The sequence below is a fragment of the Neolamprologus brichardi genome, chromosome 23 (assembly GCF_056152115.1).
Source record: "Neolamprologus brichardi isolate AB-2024 chromosome 23, ASM5615211v1, whole genome shotgun sequence".
NCBI lineage: Eukaryota > Metazoa > Chordata > Actinopteri > Cichliformes > Cichlidae > Neolamprologus > Neolamprologus brichardi.
Window position 1 is genome coordinate 13,053,318 of NC_142125.1, and position 20,524 is coordinate 13,073,841.

Here is a 20,524-nt window from a genome sequence, read left to right on the forward strand (position 1 = left end):
TTGTGACAGCACAGAATAATTTTTCACTTGAATAAGAGAAAGAAATTGCTTCCCTGCACGCTTTGTGATTGAGTCGCAGTTCCTGTTCAGCTTTTCAGAGGCAACAATCGAAACCATACAGCAGCTATATGTGCCGCAGACGTGAATTTTTCAGTTATGTCTGGCTCAATTCAGTAAATTGTTTGCCTACGCCTTCGGGACACTCTGTTGCAGTTTCATTGAAGTTGGTGCTTAACTTTAGTTGGCCTAACATCTGCACCCTTCGTACACCGTTTTGCACGGACAGGCTCGCAGGTTTCACTCGTAACACCCCTGAAAGATATCCTGATGGATCATCAAATGCTTTCCACTTGAAAAATGATTTTGTTAAATGCCAGAACACATAAAATCACAGACAACAATAGCATCTATAAGTGACCGCCGTTGCGTGCTAGCTGATATGGCGCGACAGAGTCTGGGAGCTGATCGCTGCCCGACTGCCACATCTATGAATAAAGCTGTGTGCACCACCCACTGTGGAATTGGCATTGTGTCAGACCCGATTAGGTGACGAGTGGAGTGTGCTGGGTGGGGTGAGGAGTTGGGGGAGGGGGGGGGCTCCGTACATGCTCTCACCTGATGCCCTGACAGCGCTGTGTCCCGCTAAGAACTAAACCTCAGGCTCTGTCTTTCCTGCTTCCACTGCAGTGACAGAGAGTGAACAGGAGAGACAACTGTTCTCAGGGCATCACATCTGCACCTTTGTTAGAGGAGGTGCAACAAAGGCGTCCAAACAGGAAGCTGGAACTATACGCAAAGCATCGCTACAGATCTGTGAGACGAAACCACACAGAGCACATCAGCTCTGTCACAGTAAAGATCCAACGTTTTTAAATTTGTTGTAACAAGAGAAGACACCAAATTAAGACACTAAATTTAATTTGAGAATTTAATTGTCTCTCTTTAGACGTCTCCACAATGGATCAACTGGATGGAGGATGCCTCCTCCTCTCCTGTCACTACTTCCATGAAAATCCTCTGAGGGCTTCCTCTTTTCCTCCTGCCTGGCAGCTCCATCTTCATCATCCTTTGTCCATAAGTCCCCTATCCCTCCTCTGCACATGTCCAAACCATCTCAGCCTCACCTCTCTAACTTTGTCTCCAAACTGCCCAACCTGAGCTGTCCTTCTGATAGACTCATTTCTAATTTTGTCCATTCTAGTCACGCCTATGAAAACCATAACATCATCAGCTTACGTCCAATCTTAACATCTCACTACTATTTCGTAAACCACCCCTTTTGGTGCCATCCTTCTGTCACAAATCACCTGACACTCATCTCCACCCACTCCACCCTGTCTGCTCTCTCTTCTTCACCTCTCTTATGCACCATCCTTTGCTTTGGATGGCTGACTACAGGTATTTAAACTCATCTAGCTTCATTTTCTCTACTTTTTGAGTCTTCACCCTCTCATTTACACACGTGCATTCTGTCTTGCTTCCACTGACTTTCATCCTCTTCTCTCAAGAGCATACCTCCACCTCTCCAGTCTCTCTTCTAGTCGCTCCCTGCTACTCACAGTGCTCACGGTTTCAGATCACAGTCTCATCTGCAAACACCTAAACACTCAGTTTCATACGGTTCTTTTCATGAGAGAGTGGCTATTCCTAATATGGCCACCACAGGTAAGCAGCTCTACCTGCTGTTTAAACCATTTGTTTGAGAGGCAGCCAACCAAAAGCAAGGTGGCTTAAAGGGAGTGGAGTTAAAATTCAATTCAATTCAATTTTATTTATATAGCGCCAAATCACAACAAAAGTTGCCTCAAGGCGCTTCATAGATACAGAGAAAAACCCAACAATCATATGACCCCCTATGAGCAAGCACTTTGGCGACAGTGGGAAGGAAAAACTCCCTTTTAACAGGAAGAAACCTCCGGCAGAACCAGGCTCAGGGAGGGGCGGCCATCTGCTGCGACCGGTTGGGGTGAGAGAAGGAAGACAGGATAAAAGAGGGCTTAGATCCACCACGCCCCAGTACTTTTATATGGCACTTTTTATACTGCTCACACAGACTCACACACTGATGGAAGGGTTGGGAGGTCATTGGGGTTGAGTATCTTGGAGTGGGGGAATTGGGGATGTTCCAATTGTGATGGGCTTCCAACTGGTGAACCCACTTCAACTCCACAGATGCCCCAATGAACATTATTTATAGTGGAGAGTTAATAGCAACATGGCTTCTCCTAAATACTGAATCTCATGAAATGAGAGATGAGAATATAACCATAACAAGCCAAAAGGGAAACATGTGGTTGAGTATACAGGGCTGTAAAATGTTCCCATCAGTAACCCACCTGCAAGTCTACAGAAGGCCAAGCAAACACGGCTCATCGGGATCTACAACTACACAAAACTGTACTTTCCTCTCTCTAAAAACAACACACACACACAGCAGCTACAGTACCATTACAGTTTAGATTTCTTTACCCAAAAAGTGAGCATAATTCAAATGTCAGTTCAACTTTTGAGGAATCGTGAGTTATATCTTCATATTTAGGTCACTCCTTTTTTTTCTTCTTGTTTTGCATAGTCCAAAAGGAGCATGCGAACACAATGAGACCAAGAGCCGCTGCATAAACAGCACAAGCCACTGAGCTGAAAGCGATAACCAGAAGGGGGGAAAAGTACAAGCAGTGTAAAAAGAGCCCGATGGAAAGCAACACTAATCCTTGTCTCCATCAGCTGCGCGTTTCTTCTCATCTACTTCCTGTAAATGCAGCATTGCACCTTAAACCAAGCACAATTGTCTTGCCTTTAACAATAGCCGAACACTTCCTGCGCGATCAGCACAAACTGAAGAAAGACATAATCACTCACAGACACATTTATCCACAGATTAAATGATGATGGACTTCACAATGCAGAAATACTCTTTAGTGTCAATGGAGCTGCAGCTTTAAGTCAGAGCCGCTTTAGTCAGCTCACAAAAATGTGACACCCTGGCTTTTTGTCTCTCTCAGTCACAGCTGTATTATTTGAAATGGACATTGAGCCTTTGGAAGGGAATTGGCTTATTAAAATAATAGTAATAATAACCACAACAACAGCAAATGGACCACTGCATTAGTGAAGGTTCACGAGTGGATTGAATTTTCTTATTGGATTGGAAATGTCTAAAAATATGCATTTGTTGCCGCAACACTAAACGAGTGATTACAGCAGCTTAGGCGACTCTGTTTCACCAGAACAATGAAAGGATTGCTGGATCAGTCACACTATCCTTTCAGAGTGTGCGTGTGTGTGTGTGTGTGTGTGTGTGAGGGGACTTCTGCACGTCGTGTGCTTAGAAGCGAACGTGCAGGTTAAATGCTGTGTATTAACAGCTCTCACTTTATAGTGGATGGTATTGACTGTATCAGAGTGACACAATATAAAACCTATGAAAGCCCCTTTCATTTATAAAACTGACCAGGGTGCACTTAGAGCCGGATGAGATGCCACTGTCTCTCTCCGACTCCAAATGAAGGCAATAAAAACATCACCTGTGGTGATGGTTTGAAGTTTGCTTTGTCATTTCTCCAACCGATCGCATGTTCGTAGCTTTATGTAATCCAAATGATGAATATGCAGCCTGCGATGTAAAACAGGTTACGAGTAATCTGTAACGCATTACACTTTGAGAGGAGACATCGCGGCGCTGCAAATTAAGCTCAAGGCCACCTTCTGAGGAGGCGCAGATAAAGTATACATTCTCTCCAAACAAAATAGGTCATGCTGTTTCAGCTCCAATTAAACAGAGAGGAAAAAAATAACAGTCAACTGTAGAGCAGCTGTGTACAGAGCAGCCGACGATAATTAAAAATTAACCAATTCCATAATTGACTTTTTCCACAGCCATTCAAACCTTTGCTGAGAAGTGAATTCACATAAAGGGATGAATTTGAGAGTGTTTGCAGACATGTAATGTATGTAGAGGGGCCTTTCAATGTTTGTAAGATGTGCGTGTGTAAAAACTAGGTCATCTGTTTGGAACTGACACATCCCCCTGCAAACAGATATTTGAAAATCTGAGCGTGCAGAGAGGGGTGCCACGAGCAATCTAAAAAAACAAAAAAACAAAAACCCAACAACAACAACAACAACAAATGACTGCACAAATTGTTGGGACGGAGATAAAACTTATTTGGCGTCTCTTTGTATACAATTACCATCCTGCGACCGGAGCAAACACGATATTAAAGAGGATGCAGGTTTCCCTGGTTTTGGGTGCGAGCTCCAAGTATTCTCCTGCAGTTTCCTCATGTGGTAGCCTAGATCCATATTTAAACACATGTGGTGGACATAATGAAGATTCATACAGGTTATCCTTTCAAATCGATGTATCGGGAACCTGCACTTCCCTTTTGTAATACACAGTGGTGCCGATCTCCTGTGTAATTTTACCTTTCAGGCAAAACCATGATATATCCTTCCCATTTCCACCTAAACAACTGCGTGGTTTATCTGAATGACACCCTGAGAGATATCTCCTGACCAAACGCTACCGCTGAAACGCTGCGGCCAAGATCACACAAAGGCCAATCCGCTCGGGGATGCTTCCCCGATGTGGGGGAAAAAAAATGATTCGAAAGTGTACACGTTTCACTGACTCTGATTCAAGGGCGGATAAAAGACTTCTATTGTGGTCGGAGAAGGATGTGAGGAGGGAAGAGAGGACACCAAAAACTGAGAAAACTTGGTGTGCAGAAAGGTGTTGAGGAGATCATGTCCAGGAGGATCCAGCAGGGGCCACTGTTCATGCAGGTGGTTTTGGCCACATCCTTTGTAACTGAACCAAAAAGAGCCTTTTCTTTACTGTGTGATCAATACATTAACACAGCCAAGCACTGTCAGACAGTCCATCAGTTCTTCCCCATAGAATGAAGTGAGCTAATTAAAGCCATTCTTTACTAACTAATCTTGGACACAGAGGACTGAACACTCTTCACGCCAAATATTTTTTATTGTTTACATACAGGGAGCGTCTGTCACTGGAGTCAATGCAAGAAAGCCATCCACTGTGCCAGTGTCAGCTCTGGTATAAAAAGGAATAAACAGTGTTTAGAAAGCCTACCGTACCTCTGCTACTCTTTCAGTGCACACAGGGGCTGTGGTGATGAAAAGCTAGAACCATCAATCAAACACAATCTACATGGACATTATTGTACAGCACTGTCTGGAGTTTAACACAATATTAAAATAGATGGATGTGGAATTTACAGGGCTTCAGACTTAGCTTCACTAGCATTATTGCAGCCACCAGCTTTGTCATGTGGTTGTACCGTCACATGACTTGGTCTCTTTTTTTTTTGCGATTTGCACACCGCAATTTTGCACGTGCCCAACAGCGACTTGATATTTGAAAAATAAACAGAAAGTTTCTCAGCCATGAGCAGGGGCTGAGCAGATGAGTCATCAAATTAAGAAATAAAAAATATCATCTAGTAAGATGAATGCAGAACAGCAGAATGCTTAACCTCTGAAAATAAGTAGAATCTGCAACCAGTCATCGGGTTTCTAACTGTTGTTCAAAGATACTACAAGATTTTACTGTTTGCATTGCAAGTATATAGCAGACTAATGGCATATTTACTAGAGAACTGAAAAACAAAGAGTGAAGTCTCAGTTTTCTGTGCTTTGGTAGCTGTTTTGTGGATGCGAGTCCCTTCCTGTTCTGTGAAAGGCTCAGTTTCGGACAGTTTTTTCTATTTTTAGTTATCTATCATTTCAAGATGCACGGATATCCATAATATGGTCATCTGTGGCAGAGAAGCTCCAAACACCTACTGCTCAAACTTTCTGTTTGTATGAAGCAGCCAATCAGGAGAAAGTTGGCTTGAATGGAAGGGGAAGTGAGCTAAAAAAGCATTTCACACTTCAGATCGAGAAAGTCTTTTGTTAGAATGTCGTGGACCAAAAAAGGCAGCACTATGCTAGGGTGTTGTTTTTTTTTGTTTTTTTTCCCAGTGGTGGGAGATAATGGAGGTCACGGAGGAAACTTGCATAAATATAAAAAAAACAAGATGCAAAGTGAAACAGAAAAGCCAAACCCAGAACTCAGGGCTACACCAAGGCCCAGAACAAGACAGGGAAGGATTATTCTGAACTGTGAATCATGCAAAGCTTATACAGAGTATAAAATAGGTCCGGCCCTTAAACTTGGCTAATATGTGAAAAGTTTGGTGCCAAGATTTAAATAAATAAATTAATTAATTAAAAAATCACTGTGCAATTCTAAATGTATCATTACAGAAATTATATTCAGCATTTCACTGATGATTCCACAGTCAGTCACAAAGGTAAGAGAAGACAGCAAATTAACATAATCGTTATAGTAATTAGTGTGTATTTAAATGTGCATCAAATAGTTGAAACACGGATTTCAATCTTGTGTTTTCATTGGGCTTCTTATGATTGATGCCTTAACATAATAATCATAATCTTCCATCACCTGACTCCTGAGCCGATACTGAGTTTTTCTCTCTTTTCTTCCTGTGCTTCTTAGTATTTCTGATTGCACCGTTGCAGTCTCCTGCTTACTGCCTTCTGTCTCCTCGTCCCTTCATTTCCTCCCTTGACATTTCAAAAGCCTCAGTTTTAAATATCTATCATGCACAGAGCACTACAGTAATGTGGCGTTGACACAGGTCATGAGCTCTGAAGGTGCCTTTAAAAACAACTTAAAATCAAACTTTGAAAACACTGTAAAAACATCTTCAGGCCCACTTAGGGGTTCGCAACTTCCTACTCTCTGGTCTTTTCGCCTGACAGGGTAATATTTTCAATTAAGAAAGTCTTTCCACAGCCTTTTAGCTTCAGAACGAAGGGTGCGCTTGCTTTGGGAAGAGTGGGTGGTTTGTTGTTGATGGGGGGCTGTTTGAACTCTATTTTAGAACTTGAGAAGTGGGTAAATGCCACCAAAGCCCAACACGGTAACACACACACACACACTACGCTTTAAAGCTGTGGTAAAATCTCAGTACTGCAGGATATGGCTGCACCTCTTCAATCCAGCCCAGCGACGACAGCAGGTTGAAAACAAGAAAATAAACTGCTAAGACATTTTGGATTGCCGGAGCTCACTGAACTGCAATGACAGGTATCGATCGAGCCAGTTATTTACCAGCCAAGCCGTTCGTCTGAGAGGGGGCATGAAGAGAACACAGTGGCAAGAGCTATTATTTATGAGCAGTTATGTGACAAACACTTCTGATCTACGAGGGGTTACGACTGGCTGAGGGTAGCGGCCAATCAACAACTAACAAAAAAAGAACCTGAAAGAAACTACAACAATATTCAAGTGACACCAACGAGCTCATCTATAAAATGAGTATCATGAATCAAATAATCATTGGGAGGTTTTCTGGAACATTCAGGTTGTAGCTCTGTAAACAGAAGCTTTGTAAAAATCATCTTTATTCCATGTAAAGACTCAGAGCTGCACATCTCTTTATTGGAGTTGCCTGGAAATAAGAATCTGGTAGTTCATTGGAGTTCACACATACAACTGAATGGAGCTTTCCAGGAAAGAAAATACCCATGAAAAGCTGCATTACATAGATTTATAGATGTTCTTTTTGAAATTTATATATCTTTCATAACCCAACACTAGGCTTACAGTGGCCATATGCTCACTTATAGTTATAGCGATAATCTGCCAGGAAACTTTGTTGATTTAGTAATGCTATAAAATTGTGTTTAATTGCAAGAAACCCAGCTATTTAGCAATCAGATAGGGTCATTTATGACCCTATTATATTTTCTACAGGAATCCATTTTTAATGGTTTTATCTGTTGTAAATCAGAGTTTGTATATGTGGAATACTTCAGTGATCTTGCAAAGAAACACTTAAAATCAAGACTTCCTCTACAGTACTTCTCTAGGTTTGCAAGCCACTTGACTGTAAAACAATGTAGTGATTGGAATTTGATAATTAAGATCCAATCAAAGCCTATGTCTTTCAAAAATGTGTACACATATTGCACATAACCCGCCATTATCCTTGCCATACCGATGGACCATGTGGATCATGTAAGGAACTACTAACCAATTAGTAGATAGTAGATACTAAATAAAAGTATTGTTTTAAATCTTTAGTGACCTGTTATGATTATAAGTTCTCTTTATAATTATTATCAAGGAGTAGCTGTGGTTAAAAACTCTCAGGATGTTCCTTTTTACTTTCCAGCAGGTGGTTTCGTATACCTTCGGACAGCTGTAGTTTTAGGGCACAATTAAAAGTCTTCACTACTTTATCATTATTTTATTTATTAGTCATCTGTAAAGGCATTCCAATTTAAAACAAAAGTCAGAACTCCCATACTTCAGCAGCTACTCTGATTTTGAAGAGCTGTGGTAGTAAAACATCACTTAGGTAATCAGTTTTCAATATTGTCTCATGCATTTATTCATAGCGCAGCATCTCTATTAACCTTAATTGGCCCAGTTCCTCTGTGTTGTTACACACCTGTTTTAAACCTAGAAGCAGTAACTGAGAGGAAGCTTTCGAATGTGTTGGCAAGAAAGTGAACCATAAGGAGATCCGCCATAAATCGCTGACCTCGGGTCAGATCCACCGGACTGACCTTTAGTCTGCGAAGCATTCGGTAAGAAAATCCTGAGTGGACCACCGCTGCACACTGTGCCAGCAACACGTCGGAGGCACAGCAGTAATTACATACAGTAGCTTGTACCTCTGCAATGCTACGGGGAATACAGCTGATCCTTGTCGCACGATCTGACCTGCATTAGAGGTGTAATGACTTCTGATGATATGACAGACAAGAATGTGTGCTGCATAGTTACAAGGCACAAGTCAGTCAACCGATACGAGGCCAAAGATTTAATATTCCAAACTGACATTAGCTTAAAGGGTGAGAGGATGTAAGTACCTCATGTGGCTTTTTTCAGCAGTATGTGACAAAGTCCTGCACAGCCTCATATTTAAATGACTATAACAGTCTTTATTTTTAGATTTAGTTATTAAAATGAAGTAGGCCTTACACTGCCTGAAATATCTGCTGTGTAAATGTTTATTGATACCAGTTTTGTTTAAAGATTTATCTTACACACCCTTACATTTCCTCCCAGCAACTTATATTTCTTCAGAAAGCACAGAATACTTTAAAAACTTTAAATTGATGAAATGTCAAGTGCATCCCTAGTCAATGCCTGTTGCAGCTCTTAGTTTATGTGTATATTGTAGTTATATTTACTGCTGTTTCCAAGGGCCTCCACCTCGACTGACCTGCTGCTGTGGTATTCTACACATGGAAGGAGGCACTTCTTAAAAGAGCTCACCACCAACCAATGAGCTATATAGAAGATGTTTCCATATTTACATGAATGACTAGAAAGGCAGCAAAATGCACAGATCATCATTTTTGCGAAAGGGAGCAGAGCAATGTGGAATTTCCTGTGAGCTGTGCAGTATTAGTGTGGTTACCAAAGACTGTATATAAAAGATGGCTGTAGCCATAGTGACATCCTCCACTGTTTGTGAAGGTTCACAGTTACTACGATTTACAAAGGTAGACGAATTGCTGACACGCTTCAATCGATCTGGGTCAGTCTGCTCCAAGGACTGCGTCTTGTCTGCGATGCATTTATGTCCCATACGGACTTCATGTTACTGTGGTTATATAAAAGCAAGTATCTAAATCATTTTGTAGTACAGCCCCATTTGTGCAGGAATCAACCAGTTTGGAACCATTTCAAAAGCAATGAGTTTACAAGTTGCAGATCACATGCCGCGGTGCCAAACCACTGTTTTCCCTATTGTGACGGTAGCACAAAGCACACCCTCCTTTATCCTGCTTCTTGACGCTAATAAAAACCACAGTGTTAAACATAGCAATCATTATGTTTTATACAGTAAGGCGTTAAGTGTTTAATGAGGTCATGAGTCAGTCAAAAAGTGCAATGTTTATTTTGTTTTTCCTCGACTTCTGTACAATCCAACTTCTTTTTGCATCCAGATTCAGAAAGATAAGACACAATATGCCACTCTTGGACGCTGTAATCTTTAAGTAGCGAGATTTTCATCACAATTTCAACTAACTGAATTCAACGAACTTCAAAAAAAATCCTAAGAAAAAACAAATTAATGCTCATTTCTTCCTTTACTAACGGCAGACATCGGGGGTTTGGTTTGTCGAGATAAAATGCTGGTGGTGCCAATTCTCCATCCTCTGCCATTAAATCTCGTCAGCACAGATACATTTTAACTGAAACGTTGCCTCTGACAAAAAAGTGGAAAACATGATGGAAAGATGTTTTTTATGCACACAGAGATGCGATGTTTTCATCTGTCACAAGATTTCGTCTCGCCAGTGGATTTTAAGACAGCTCCGGTCTGTTCTTATTTTATGCGTTTCTACTCATTTGGCAATGCGTAAGAAACACATCAACGTGCCAGCAAAGGCAAATATGATGATTTCTAGCAAGTAAACATGAATCCAAGTTTATAATATTGAACTACTCTGCAAATTACTACTGCAAATTGCTATTAAAAGCACGGACAAGTTCCCTGTCGTCTTGGTGCCGTGAACACGTAGCAGTAAGCACCATTAACTGCCGGACTAAAGCTCACAGACTACTATTAAAGAAAAGCAGCTTTTATGTGTAATCTTGCCTTTTTAAAACATGGGGGGAAAAAAACAGTTGAAAGGGCAAAGCAGCTCACAGGTGTAATTGGAGTATTCATACTTAGATATGCGTGGGTGTGCTTTTTCAAAATCATAACTCATTTTGTTTTTAATTGTGCCGTCAAGACAATAAGACTGAGAAACTACATGGAAAATGTTCTAATTATACTTTCAGATTCATTACCTGCACAAACGCACTCGGATTCACACATAAAGGCTTATTTTAGTGGCATCGTTCTTCTGAAAGCACCACTGTAAATTAATATAGCAGAAAAAAACCCCGTTTTTACAGAAATAGATGCGATTGTGTCCTTAAGTATCGTGGCGTTTGAATAGAAAACACATAAATGTGTTGAGGTACAGAGCGAGAATTTAAGGCTGCTTTTTCTGATGTTAAGACTTTATGGTTAAGTAAAAATAGACGGCAGCTTTAAGGAATTCTAAGGAGTATTTATTTCATTCCCATGTAGCCGGAGGGAGATTCTGTAGACTGAAGAAAAACACATAAAAATATGTGGATGAGCTTTCTATGTAAAGGCTCCATGAAGCTGTGAAGGAAATGAAAACAGACAAAAAGGACAGTAGATGTGTATATGTGACACGATCACTGACCTGATGTGAGAAAAATCCATGTTTTTAATGAGGCCAGCGCATAGATGCTAAGCACAAATTGTCAGTACAATAAGAAATATGGAGCCGTCTGCCTGCCAGTACATATTTGGTACAGAACACAGTGCAATTTGTTTCAAGGTGCATCTACATGCAGAGAAGATCACAGGGTTACAGATAACATGTCTTCATCTCATCGAAGCCTTTGGCTCTCGCTTTGTAGTTACACATGGTGGTAACCCTGCACCAGGCGCTGAATTCTCTCTGCAGCCGAGCTGGTAACCCGGCACTCAGAGTCTGCTGGCTTTTTTAAGATCTGCACATGGTTCTTAAATTTAGGGCAGCTAGGGTCATCTCCTGAAGAGACAACATCGCATGTGATGTAAACAAGCAAGTGTTCACACATGCACAAATATAATTATCTCTACCATGCAAACCTACCTCTGAGAACTAAGGTCCTACACAACCAAAAAGCAACAACAAAGACGATTTACAGGTAAGCTACAGGTAACCAGAGCTCATTTTTTCCAGCATAACAAGGAAAGTTCTTTAGTTAACTTTTTCATGGTAACAATCAGTTAGATGACAGATTACAGTCATCTGACATCAGAAAACAAAGAAGCACACGTGAAAGGTTTTCATTGTTTTTAAGGCTCAGACTCACTTCACAAACAAGGTCTTGGTCTGTTATCACTTCCTTTTTTTCTTGTAGCAGGAGCCAGCGACACCACCGCAAGCACACATCATCGGTTTTTTCACACATTTTCTAAAATGCCCCCCGATGACGGTACCCAGGTAAGGAAATCCCAAATAGTTCATTCTGGTTATCTATACGCAGCTTTTTCTGTGAGAGAAACGTTTCCACATATTAATGGGACTTCTTCAGTCTCATAAATGTGCCAACATTGTGTTTGCAAAAGGAGAAATAAGAAGCAGACTGAGAAGTCACTTGGATGAGTGATGTCCAGATGAACAGAATCAACTCTGCGGGACTTTTAAAATGCAGCACTGTGATGCGATATTTACATTTATGTTGCTATATATCATATAATCTTCCATTGTGATTGTAAATGTACAGTCTGTGCAGCCAGCGATGCATTACTTAAATTCTGACTAAGTTCTCCCACGAGAATGAGGTGCAGTGATAATGTTAAAGGACTCCAAGATCTCCCTTCAAGGAGGGGGGTTAATTAACAAACAAAAGAGGAAGGCCCCTTTCAGGTTTCTCTCTTCACTTAAGTATAAAAAAAATTCTGAAAAAAAACTAGTCCAAGTTGTCATAACGGGACTTCCAGGGAGCAATTAGTTCCTAAAAATGATTCGTGCTGATGTCAGCACTTTCATTATTAACATTTCTCATAAAAGTTTGGGCATTATTCAGCACGGTTGAACAAAAAATGTGGGATCTAAAAACATCTTTTGACTTCTGGTCTTTTTTGAATGCTTTAAAGTTCTTTACTTTTTTATACTTCTTGTATCACTGACCTTATACGCTTACTGCCTTTTGTCTAAAGCTCGTGATGAATCCTCTTTATTCCACCTCAGACAGAAGCTGTTTTTTACTTTGCTCGATCTGCACAAAAGTTTAAAACCATTCTGCACTTTCCATTTTAATGACTGTTTGATTAGCCTTGAAAGTATTTTTTTCTTTATTAGCCACTCTCTTAAACACCGTAGTTATATTAAAATCAGGAATACTTAAATACAAAATCCATGAGATAACGTAATGTCAAAAATGTCCTAATTAATGTTTCTATTGCAACTGAATTGCTTAACTTTTGATCGACTTTCACCTGGATCGGTTTAAAGGTTAAAAGCACAGTTTCGGGAGATGATTCGTACCCGATTACGCGGCTATAAAGGTTTCTCTGGACATGTCCTGATGGCGCCATATGCAAATGTTGTCGGGCAGGTCAAAAGTCAACGTGGCCAGAACTGGAAGGCAGAAATACGTCAAGCTCTTTAAACATGTTTGACAGTTGAAACCATCATTGACCTTCGAGGGGGCTTTAACTGGCTGCGGGGACTGAGCAGTGCAAAATAATCCTCTCCTGTCAAACGTCACTCAAGCTTAGCAAAGACACAGGGCATCATCCAGCTCAGCTTTGCTCCAACAACTGGAAACACTGAGAGAATCGCGGAAAATGGTACATTAACCGGCAGCCATGAAATCTGTTTGAGATCAAACACTAGTGGATTTAGGTAATTAAGTGCCGCTGAAGTGTGTTGATTCGAGGAGCTCTTCTCACACCTTCACTTTACAGGTGAGTAAGGGTAGGTTGGGAGATTGGGCGTAGGCAAGCTGAGGGTGACGTGGGGTGACGCCAGGGGCAGAGCAGACGAGCTAATCAGAACTAGTCTAGATCATAGAATTTCATCCAAGGATTTTCTCTTCGACTTCTGATGAAACTGACCTTCTATGAATACCCTCAATTATGCAAAATGATCTCTTTAATAAAGTCCTCAATCAAAGTCACATACCCCCTACTGAGAAAGTCCCGGGTTGCATAAAATCACCATTAGCTCTCAGTGACTTCAGATGGCTTTTGATAATTATGACAAAAAATGTAAATAGTTCATTTTATATGACTGGGCTTTGGGTTATTTACACAACAGATTAAAAGACTAACTTTAAGTCAATTTATGAGTGTTTGTATAAGGTTATGAACATGTCACGACACTGGGTCGAGCAGAGAGATGATCATAAAGGCAAAGTTGACAGAGTCTGCTTTCATTCTAATCTGCCTTTTGTGATGTCCCTGCACTGCTTTGGCATTAAAACGCTGCTATTCTGGACACAAGTGAGAAAACAAAATGATTAGATTAAAGGTTTGGATGCACATGTTTTAGAGGAGGTTCGGCTCAGATTTGATCACTCATTTACAGCTCATTCATGGATATGGAGCATTAAAGTTTCCTGATGTGTTTCACAGCATCCAAATACAGCAGGAGGAGTGGGGGTGAGGGGTGGCTCACAGCCCATTATCCTGCTGCAGAATATCCTTGGGAAAGAAAGACAAATATATACATACAGTGCACAAGCTATATCTGTAAAATTAGTGATTCGCTTTTATCTGAAATCAAAGAGATGCTCGCAAATGTAATAAACGCCACCTTTTGTTTTTTAATAATGCATCATACTGGGACCGCAGTGAGCTTTTCAAGCAAAATGTAGACTTTTGTTTTGAACAAATATAATTAGACTTATTTTTAAAATACTTGCTGCAATGCTGAATCTAATTTGTATTTAGTAAAGTACAGTCCTTGATGAGCTATTCCCAGAGGCTGGGAGGCCCAGTTTGTATTTTCAACCATCATAAAATCCTTGAATTAAAGAAAACTCAAGGGTCTTCCACTTTCCAGAGATTGTCGAAGGCTGGATATGTTGAGATTAGAATAGCTCGTCTCTGTGGCATAGATTCTATGGGACAACAGAGGGTTTTTATTCTTTTCAGTCATGTACAGATCTATAAAAAGGTTTAGTACTCAATTCTTTGCCTTGTGTTTTTTACTATATTGTCTGCTTGTTCCCTTTAAAATATTATTTATTTATTTCTGTTCATCCATCCATTGCTTTCTATTTAAGCAAGCCAAGGTTGTGGGGGGCTAGAGCCAATTCTAGGTCTTGTTGGGTGAGAGTCTCTTGCACAGAGACAGACAGAGACACGTGCTCATAGGCTTCTGCATTAAAATGCCTGATTTCAGAGCATTAACAAACATTTAGATTCTGGTATAAAAATGTTTTTTTGGTCTCTCTGGATAGTGTCTCTGTTCATAACTCATCGGAATTGATGGCGATTGAGCAGATGGCTACCCGTTAGTCTTCACCTTAACTGGAGTCACTGAGCTTGACCTCTTCACTCTGTCTGAGCTGTTGGAACCTTTCAAAGCATTTTTAATGGAGCTTTCTAAACGTTTATTCTACTAATAGACAGTCAAGTCCACTTTTGGTCAATGAAATTCTAACCGTTTATTTTAATTTTACTCAATTTAATTAGCCCATATCTGTGTCTGTGCTTCACCTGGAAATTTTATGGATGCAAGCCAAACTAGAGTCAGACAATAACCTCGAAGATATGGCTACTTCTGGCTCAAAATAAGCAAATAAACAAATAAAACAACATGGTCATTGCCAAAAAACTAAAACTGAGACTTCAAAATGCTGACCCAGAAACCAGAAACTACATCCATACACTAAAATGGTAAATGGTCTGTATTTGTATAGCGCTTTACTTGACCCCAAAGTACTTTACACAACCAGTCATCCACCCATTCACACACACATTCACACACTGGTGATGGCAAGCTACAGTGTAGCCACAGCCGCCCTGGGGCGCGCTGACAGAGGCGAGGCTGCCGGACACTGGTGCCACTGGGCCCTCTGACCACCACCAGTAGGCAACGGGTGAAGTGTCTTGCCCAAGGACACAACGACCGAGACTGTCGGAGCCGGGGCACGAACCGGCAACCTTCCGATTACAAGACGAACGCTCAACTCTTGAGCCACAATAGTCTACACTAGTAGACCGGGAGATATATTGATGCAGATATCAATCTGCATTCCTACCCTCGCCTATGGCCACAAGCTCTGGGTCATGACTGAGAGAATGAGGTATGGATACAATTGGCAGAAATGAATTTCCTCCGTCAGGGTGAAGAACTTAGTCATTCATGACAGTGGCTCAGAGTAGAACTACTAATACTCCACATTGAAAGGAGCCAGTTGAGACGGTTGGTGCATCTAAGCAGGACGCCTCCTGAGCACCTCCTAGGTGAGATGTTTTGGATATTTTCTGCTGGGAAGAGGGACAGAGCAGGCCCTGGAAACACTGGAAAGATTACTTCAGTCAGCTGGCTTGGGAACACTTTGATGCCCCCCCCTCGACAGGTGGGGAGTAGGTGGCCGGGGAGATCTGGGATTTGGACTGCTGCCCATGGATGGATGTTTGGACAGTTGGATGGCTGGAATCAACCCATTAAACACTGAACTCACGCAGTAAAACAAACTAACCAACTTAGGCAACGGTAGACAGACAACTCCTGTGTTTTGTGAGGTAAAACAGTGTTTTGGTCAGTTGAGTGTGGTGGAGTGTAACAACTTCAGTTCCCTGTGGAAAAGACCTGTCTGAAGGCAGGTAAAGTGGTGAAAATGCTCCAAATAAAGTGTCCAAGTAAACCAACATTTATTTCTTGCCTACAGTCTTCTACTGCAAGTAACACACTGACTATGGATTTGAACCTAGATCTGAAGGCCCCGCAAAACCAAATGATTTACCCAGTGAAAAGGTTTTCATCATAAACATCAGAAAGAAATATGTAGAATAGTTTTACTGAGTTTTCTGAAAAGCACAGCAGTTCTTGGCAGAGAAAAAAACATTTTTTGCACTGAAATAAAACAGGTTAATCTAGAAAGTGATTGCACCATACCACAGGTTGGCTTAGAAAAAAATACAAAAATGTATATCACGTATCATCATTCAGTCTAAAGATTCCCATGTTTGACTGTTTTTTAAAAGCTCTTAGCTTGAAGGACAGTCATACAATAGCTCTTAACAACATGCACATGTTTGGAAACTACATACTGACACATTCACATTCCAGCTGGGCACAAATAACTGGAAAAATAACTATTACAGTGAAGTACAAGCTTAGGTTTACAAAACACAGCTGGTAGATACACTGTTGAAGTACAAGTTGTCTATTATGGTGTAAAGCCCAACAGGTTCAGGTTTAAATAACTTTATTCAGAGAATTTCAATGAAAGATGGCTTCATACTGCTTTGGCAAATAATGTTGCACAAATGTATGCATACCTTCCACACAAATATGAATACACAAATAACAGTGATGTTTACAGTACGGAGATCTGCACTGTTGCACACCCACTGGTTTTGCCTTTATTAAATTGTATAAAACATAACTGGAAAGCTACAATAGAGAGAGAATGAGACCAGGCTGTGTTTTTCAGACTCTTGCTGTCTAGCTGTGACCTGCAAGGCTCAGTGGATGTGGGTGAACACTTTCTAAAGGTTCTGTCAGTGAGCTGCTGACCCAAGCAAAGCAGTTTAAATACCTGTGGGTCATTTTCGTGACAATAAAAAGGAGGAGGACTTCAACGGGAGGAATGAATGATGAGGTGATCTAAGAGATAACCAGAGCTCTTGATTTATCTTTTGATTTTGCAACTTTAAACCATTGGCACCTGGTGACTCAAAGAGCACAATTTCTCATTTAAGTGACTGAAATCTTTTCTTCCCATTTTTGATATATCTTTAGAGGTTCACAGAGGTTTCAAGAGGAGCAACTATGCATTTGACAAATGCAAACTGAGGTGGTTCAAGCATCCAGTAAGGACACCTCCAAGTCAGGGAATCCAGGGACATCTAACCCTAACGCTGCAGGACAAACCTAGAACACATTGGAGGGATTAAACGTCCCAGCTGAGCGTAAAAATGCGTAAAAAATTCTCAAAGGACAGCTCGGCAACTCTACTTATTAAACAGGAAGTGAAACTCTTTAGAATGAGAATTGCTTTTGTGTTTTGTGTGTTGGCATATTTTTATGGCAGAAACTGGAACTCCCAGAGAAAACCCACAGAAACAAGGGGGGGGGGGGGGGGGGGTGCCTCCTGCCTAGCTTCAAACCCAGGACCTTCTGGCTGTGAGGAAAAGAGCTAACCGCTAAAACACTGTGCTGCCACAGTGGTTAACCTAAAGCTATCAACTTAGATGCATAAAGTGTCAGAAAATATTAGACGAGTTGATGTCAATAACAAGATTAAAGCCTTTTCAAACTACCACATCCAAGAATATGAACAACGACTGCATGATGATGATGACGTTCTTACCTTTGGTGGAATCGTTGGACTAGAAGTGTATGGAGCCAAGCTGGGTGGCACATCTGTAATGTAGGTCTTCTTGGGGCCTGGAGGCTGGTATCCTTGGGCTGGGACTGCCTGAGGTCTTCTAGAGTTTATTCCACTTACTTGTGGCGCACCTGGATGCTGCTGTTCTTGATATGGCCCCGGAGCCATTGGAGAGAAGCCAGGCTGTGGCGGGCCATAAGCAAAGTCAGGACCTTTGGGCTGAGCGGGCATGTACTGCACCTGCGCGGGGCTGCGATTGGGCTGCTGGCCGAAATTGTGCCCACCAGGGGCTGGATGCTGGGGTCCAGGCTGAGCCGACCTCACTTGGACATTGAAGGTGGGCTGGCTTGGGGTTGATGCTGTAGCATAGGAGGCCGGAACCGGCTGAGGAGCCATGTGGGTTGGAGTCTTGGCCATAGGACTTAAAGGAGAAGGTGATGTAGATGAGACTCCCCCAGGAGTTTGAGGTTTGGGCGTAGACTTCTTGGTGGCAGTCAGTGGAGGCTGGGTTGGGATGACCATACGCTTGTAACCTGTCACGGGAGCGTTCGGGGTGGAGCCTGCTGAAGGTGCCATGGATCCAGAATTCTGAAAAGAGAAAGAATTTCGGTACTGCTCAGTGACATTTTAAAAGACACATATTATACATAAAGAAACAATTTAAAAAACAACAACATTACATGTTAATATTAAAATGTCAAATCTCTCATGTTTTCCATCCTAGTACAACCTGATACCACACCACGTTTTGAAAATTTGCGTAGCATAGCAATTTTCTAAAACTGCCCATCTCACAGTTACATTCAGACAAATGATAACCACACTTAATCTCCTCAGCACCATGCATATATCCAAAATATTTAAGAGAAATCCTCTGAAAAAATATTTCAGTTCTGACTTCTTGCTACATGCAAACAGAAGACTGCCATGTCCACAGCTGGGGTGCTAGCATGACTAAAAAAGATGCTAACTGGAAAGTAAAATGAACTAAAAGCACTGAAATGAAATCCTGCTCAGTGCCAAAATTATACAACAGATGTATTCTACAGCATTTCACTGACAGCGTAGTTTACGCTCAATAAGTATCCACCCTGCTTCCCGACAGTCAATTATACGGCTACCTCGACAGCAGAGGCTCTACACTGTCCATGACCACCCATAATCTATGGCTAATAAAGCAGGCGGGGTGGAGATAAATTGTTTGGCAGAGGACGTCGTGACAGCAGATTGGCAAAGGCAAATGACACTTGTGCTGACTCCAGCTGCTTGGACGGGAAAGATTTTAAATCACAGAGATTTGTGGCGCTGGCGTTCCTGGGAAGAGATGCCTGTAAAGCAACAACACAACCCGGAGCTGAGATTCTCTCCACCTGAACGACTGTGGTGTTTTGATCCGATGTCCAAAGGCTACGTCCCATTTACAAGCCAAACTAGAAGGAAATATAGCAGCTAATAATAGGCAGAATAACAACACTTCATTCATATGTCAGAGGCTTCTGCCCCGAGTGTCTCTCATGTAAGTAATAATTGTTTTTCACCACGACTACATATCGGTGTCAGACATTCAGCCAGTCTAAAAAGGGTCTATCATTAACCTTGGATGGCCTTATTAGGTTACTGCCTGAAGCCAAAAATCAGAGTCAATTACTAAATTTGCAGCACTAAGGGAACAAAAATGAACACTTGTAGTCTTTAGACCCTTTGCAACCCGGTTTGATGAGATGTCTTCTAAAATGGGGCAGAGCAACAACTCCAATCGATTTCCCTTCAAAGTTGATCAAAGCCGGCTGCACAGAAATGTCACACGCCATTTTCCCCACACTGCTACACGTATGTAGCAATTCTATCAGTGAAACATATACAGTACCATGCTCCTTATGATGTCCACAGATGAAAAAGAATTCCAAGTTTTGGTAAAAGCATCAACTTTGTCTAAATCCCATCTAATCTAAGTCAGAGGGGAGCCCCTAAGGAACCATTAAAGGATCCAGAAAATATTTCCTGCTCGCACTAGGATATCTGTCTCAGTGATTAGAGCTGATGTTTATTTAAAAAGTGAGTCTGAGTACGTATGGAAACATCTTCCCTATGCCCTTTAGGAAGTGAAATTACTTCATTTAAATGTTTCATGGGTTTTAAATACTCTAGATTATTCATTTATCTTTAAGGCCTTAGAACCTACAGTAACATTCAGCTTGCCGGGCAAAGGAAATGCAAATTGGCCCCCTCAAAATAATTACACTGTCATGGTACATTTTCCACAAATTACATTAAGAGAATGGATTCACTCTTTTCTGAGGGTGATGAAACTGCTCAATGCACCAAATCAGAAAGAAAAGTCTGTGCAGGGTAAAAGATTTTCATATCGACTGAACTCTTTTG

The 20,524-nt window shown here is 41.3% G+C and overlaps 1 protein-coding gene across 2 annotated transcripts in view; it reads right to left on the bottom strand.

Annotated features, from left to right (window-relative positions):
* The window catches only part of lpp (LIM domain containing preferred translocation partner in lipoma), a 182,329-nt gene that overhangs the window by 49,843 nt on the left and 111,962 nt on the right, over window positions 1-20,524 (bottom strand). For both annotated transcript variants that reach the window (XM_006790413.2, XM_006790414.2), the window contains one exon: window positions 18,125-18,730. In XM_006790413.2, coding sequence (XP_006790476.1) covers window positions 18,125-18,730 — 606 coding nt within the window. The remainder of the gene's footprint in view (window positions 1-18,124; window positions 18,731-20,524) is intronic.